A 4,863-nucleotide genomic window follows, 5' to 3' on the forward strand; every position below is an offset into this window, starting at 1 on the left:
CCTGGAACTCACAACGTTGATTCTGACTCGGTTTCAGGCTTAACACCGTTTGTTTCTCTCTGTTTCTCAGTAATGCCAGCGAGCCCCACAATACCAGGAAGCTCCAGCTCCTCGTCTTCTCTCTTGCCTTTCTCCTCTTTCCCTTCTGCTGCTAAACAGAAGAGTGCTTTTGCTCCCGTCCTCAGGCCCCAAGGTTCTCCTTCCCCCGCCTGTCCCGCCTCAGGGGGGAACAGCTTCAGAGGTAGTCATCCAACTCACTATCTGACCCCGCTGTCTGAACTCACCAATGCAGTCTAACCCTATACTAACCAACTCAAAAGCAATGACTGAACACGACTTGGGTGATGTACAGTAATGAAACGCCTGACTGATTTAGAATCATAGATTTTGTATATTTTTTTCTCTCCAGCGATGACGGGCCTGGTTGTCCCCCCGATGTAGCAAAGCACCTGCCCCCAATCTGCCCCAGAACACTGCTTCACTTACCTCCCCTTCTTTTTGGCACTGAGCAGGGAGACTGAAAAAAACTGATCACTAGTGAGCGTAACTTTTCCTCCCTGATTCCAACCACTGTCTCTCAGCCCCCTTTTTGCGACCAGTCAGTGGAACGGGTGGGGTATGAAAATGTCCAAAGACCAGCAATCTTCTCCAGATGCACAGGATAACACATCAGCCTCGGCTACAAACAGCAAGACTGGACAGTTTACTGCTGTATGTGTGTCTGACAGGAAACCTCAGTTTAATTTCACCTGAAGCTTCAAAAAGGATCTGTCTGAACCTCTGATCCACCGCCACATACAGCATCTAGTTTTTGCAATGGCTGCAAAAGACTTACATGATGCACTGCTGGATCGCTGTGCGTCGACGGATGCCGGACAGCTCAGATAAGAAGCCGCAGCTCTAAAATGTGGGGTGCTTACTTTGTGTGTGTGTAGACACACTAAATGGCATGTGCATACACTGTCTGTGAGCTAGAGAGAGGTTGTTTTGTAGTAGACTTTTAAAGACAACTTACATTCCAGAAAAGTAGAACCCTTATATTTTGTTTTGATTGTTTTTTCAAGGGAGAAATCTTTCTCATGGGTTATTACTAAAATGAATTCATATATTGATTTATTTAAGAACAAGCAATTTAACTTATTAAAGTTAGTTTAGGGAATAATATAAACGTGTTTTTATAAACTGGTTCTCTTTCCAACTGTTGATGAAATTAAGCAAGCTCTCCAATTGCCAATTACTTTGATAAATGACACTCTGTAATGGATTTTTTTTAGTGGAGTTTTGTTTTTTTTTTAATTAAACTTCCCTACTTTTCAGGTTCTTGCAAAAGCAATTATATGTGTTTTGCCCGCAGTTAAAGATTATTGTCCTTGTGTAAAAGGAAATATTAGTTAGCCGTATCCTTTTTATTTCCACTTAAAATGCATGCTTTGTTACACCGATGCTCTGGTACTTTTTCACCCTGAATAGTTTGTGAACTTTCATTTCCGATGTCTAGTCACTATGCAGTATAGGAAGCAAAAGCACAACAGCTCAAACAAAAAGAAGAAGGTGTATTAAGTGGTCATTTATTATCATGCTCATACAGCCACAGTTCCTTGTAAAGGTATTCAGACCTGTTGAGTTTTTCCACATTTTGTGAGGTTGCAGCACAAAACTGCAGTATATGCACAACATATACCCATAATATACCCATAATTGGGATTTAGAGCATAGACCATTACAAAGTAGTGTAGTGAAAAAAACAATTATGTTGCGTTTGATTTTCTGCAGTATAATAATGGTGAAGGGGATATTTGGCCCAAAACATGTCCCAAATAATTTGGGGCATGTTTTATTACCAGCTTTATTCATCTACAGACTGATTTTTTTTTGCTTATAATTCAAGATTAGTAATATTGTAAGGAGAAGGTCTGTGAACAAACGTTTTCAGTTCTTCAGATTGTCAAGTTGGTTAAAGTTTGGCCATTGACTGGGCCATTCTAGCACATGAATATTTTTTACTTTTACTAAAGCTTTCCTTTATATGTTTGAGTCACTGTCCTATTGGAAGGAGAACAATTTAGCAAATCTGAAGTGGTTTTGCAGTCTCTGACTGTTTTTCTTCTAGTTTTATCTTTTATTTAGCTCAGTTCACCTTCACTGTCGTTGCTGAAGAATATAAAAACCACAACATGATGCTGCCACTCCCAGTTTCACAGTGAAGATGGTATTTTCAGGGTGATTTGCTGTGTTAGTTTTCTATCCCACACAGTTTTTGTTGATCAAGAGTAAAGTTTGACCTAATCAGAGTAACTTCTTTGGCTCTCCACATGAGTTATGACAAACTGTAAAAATGAGTTGACTTTTAGCAGTACTTTCTTCTTGTCCATAAAAGCTAGATTTGCAACAGATTCTCCCATCTTCACAAAGGATCTCTGATGTTCTTCCAGCACAGGTTTCTTGGCTGGTTTTCTGATTATTGCTTTCCTTTTCCAGGCTGTAGATGTAGCTGGGCTGACATGTCCTGAAAGGTCTGAAGTTGTGCTATGCTCTTTTTACTTCCAGATGATGGATTAAACTTTGCTTTGTACAATGTTAGAGCATTGATATATTGTTTTATGACCCAATCCTGCATTAAGGTTTTCCAGAGCCTTATTCCTGAATTGTCTGTTGAGTTTCTTGGTATTCTTGCTGTTTGGTCCTGAATGTTTTCTAAAAAAGATCAGGTTGCAGCACTTTTAAGATGCACATTGAAGTTGCATGTGAAACGTTCAAATCCTTTTCTACACTCCACAATTTTGTTTTACTTTGTGTTGGTCTGTTGCATAAAAATTCCACAAAAAATTATTTGAGGTTGTAACGTTGGAAAATTACACAAAATTCAAGCCGTATGAATACTTTTGAAGGCATAGCATTATTCATCACAACACGAACTCATTCTCAGGACGTGCACAAAGAACGTAAAGGGTAGCTGACGTAAGCAAATTTGTTTTTAGAGTTCAGTTAATCTTATTTATTAAAAAATGTTAGCAATTTATTTTTATGTTTTTTAAGCCATCTTTTTTTTTTTGAAGTGATACAAAAAAATGGTGCAAACGTGATTTGTAAATTCTAAGGTGTAATTATATTTTGTGCTCCAAATAAAACAAGTAAAAGGAAAAAATAACTGAAGTGAGTTGAAGTGGTTATACACATTTCTTTCTTATGTTACGCTGTGGTGTCCTGAACATGGAGCTTTTCCTGCAAGCCTCCACATCTCAAGGTTGTGCCTGATCTATTTTTGACTATGCCCATCACCTGTGTGCTCGTGCAGCTTGTTACACTGTTTTGTATACATAGCTGATGAGCCGCAGCATCTTAATTGTGATGCGAGCGTTAAAGACTGAGTAGAGCATGTCAAGATAAACAACATCCTCCTCCCTCCCTTCTTTCCTCCCCCCCATCTCTCTCCTCTCCAATAAGCCTGCTTCTCTCTGAGGACCAAGCCTCTGGGGGCCGGAGTGAGAACCACACGAGTCTCCTTCCAACGCGGCCTCTTCCTCTCTCTGTTAAAGAAAAAAAAAAATACACTCACACACAGAGGCATGCGGCTCACCGCTGCCTTGCTTTCTTCAGTCTTTGTTTGGTGCTGCTTCATCCCGTCTTTCTTCCTCTCGCCTCTTATCCTCTCTTGCAATGGTCCTTCTCTGTTAATGTAATTAGCACTGCTAAAGAAGGGCAGTTAATTACCCACTCTATTTTGATCGGGTAATTAATGTTATGCCAGGAAACAGCAACTGTTTCATTAACATAGCCCTCAAAGCAGTGAGGGGGTAGGGTAAGCACCCATTGGTAGCAAGTCTGCGTGTACTGTGGCGTTTTTGAAGTGACAATGAGGGGACGTGTGGACTTCAAACACCAGACACTGCCCGCCCTTTAACCCCACAACCACTTGCTGGCCGTTTCTTCCTCCTCATCTCCCCTTCTTCCCTTTGATAAGTTATTAATTTGACAAGTTAAAGTCAGCTCTGTTGCCAGCACCTCAGCATTCATCTTGCTGAGTGTTCCTTCTGCCCAGCGGTGCAGGAGCCATATGCTCCTCTTCCACATGACGGTTTGGTTGTGAGTGCTGCGGCGCCGTTTACCGTTTTTCCCTGATCACAGTTTGGATAAAGACAGCATGAGATGCCACCTGCCACCGAGTCATTCCACATCACACATCCACATCACCGCCATCCAGCTGTTGGGTAGGCGAAAGCCCTGCCGTGTCATCCTTCATTACCAGGACAGCTAAAATATGATGAGTTTCTTGTTTAACTTCACGTGCCGTGTTTCTTGCTATAGAGGAAGCAGAAAACACACCCTTCCTTTTCTCCCCTCTCAAGGGATGTGTTTGTGTTTATATACCCAATTAGCCCTCTGGCCACAGCATGGCCATGCATTAGGCTGACATTAGCCCCGGGTGGGTGTGACGTCTGTGTGCATGTGTGCAAAATACAGTGAGCCCCTTTCTCATTTGAGGCATAATCAGGGGTGTGCGTGCCTTATTAGGCAGCCCAGGGTAGATCTTGACGGGGGTGGCCTACTGTTTTGTCAAATAGATTGGTAGATTGGCTTCCAAACACCCAGCCAGTGTCCTTTGCCTTTGGCCCATCAGTGAAGCCAGCATTGTTGCCCATTAGAGCGATGGACCCTGATTCTTTTTTTTTTCTTTCCAAAATGAATTCCCCACCCCTCTCCCTGCCATTCCCTTGGGTGTCACTAGAGTGGGGTGGCAGATGGAGGAGACACAGAGCTGCCCCCAGAGACCGAACCCCCAAACCAAAAACACATACACACACACACGCGCGCATTCACAAATAGGTGCACACACTAAAACATTTATGTATACAAATGCATGAG

General features: G+C 42.0%; 1 protein-coding gene across 4 annotated transcripts in view; it reads left to right on the top strand.

Moving 5' to 3' along the window:
• The window catches only part of LOC102236375 (transcription factor COE2), a 38,762-nt gene extending 35,630 nt beyond the window's left edge, over window positions 1-3,132 (top strand). For 2 of the 4 annotated variants that reach the window (XM_005794979.3, XM_014468443.2), the window contains exons 15-16: window positions 71-241; window positions 410-3,132. In XM_005794979.3, coding sequence (XP_005795036.1) covers window positions 71-241; window positions 410-441 — 203 coding nt within the window. In that variant the 3' untranslated portion in view covers window positions 442-3,132. Of the gene's footprint in view, window positions 1-70 lie in introns of all 4 variants that reach the window. The other 2 variants (XM_023343100.1, XM_023343101.1) reach the window with 1 other exon arrangement.
• Window positions 3,133-4,863: the final 1,731 nt, after the last annotated feature.

This window comes from Xiphophorus maculatus, chromosome 12, assembly GCF_002775205.1.
Source record: "Xiphophorus maculatus strain JP 163 A chromosome 12, X_maculatus-5.0-male, whole genome shotgun sequence".
NCBI lineage: Eukaryota > Metazoa > Chordata > Actinopteri > Cyprinodontiformes > Poeciliidae > Xiphophorus > Xiphophorus maculatus.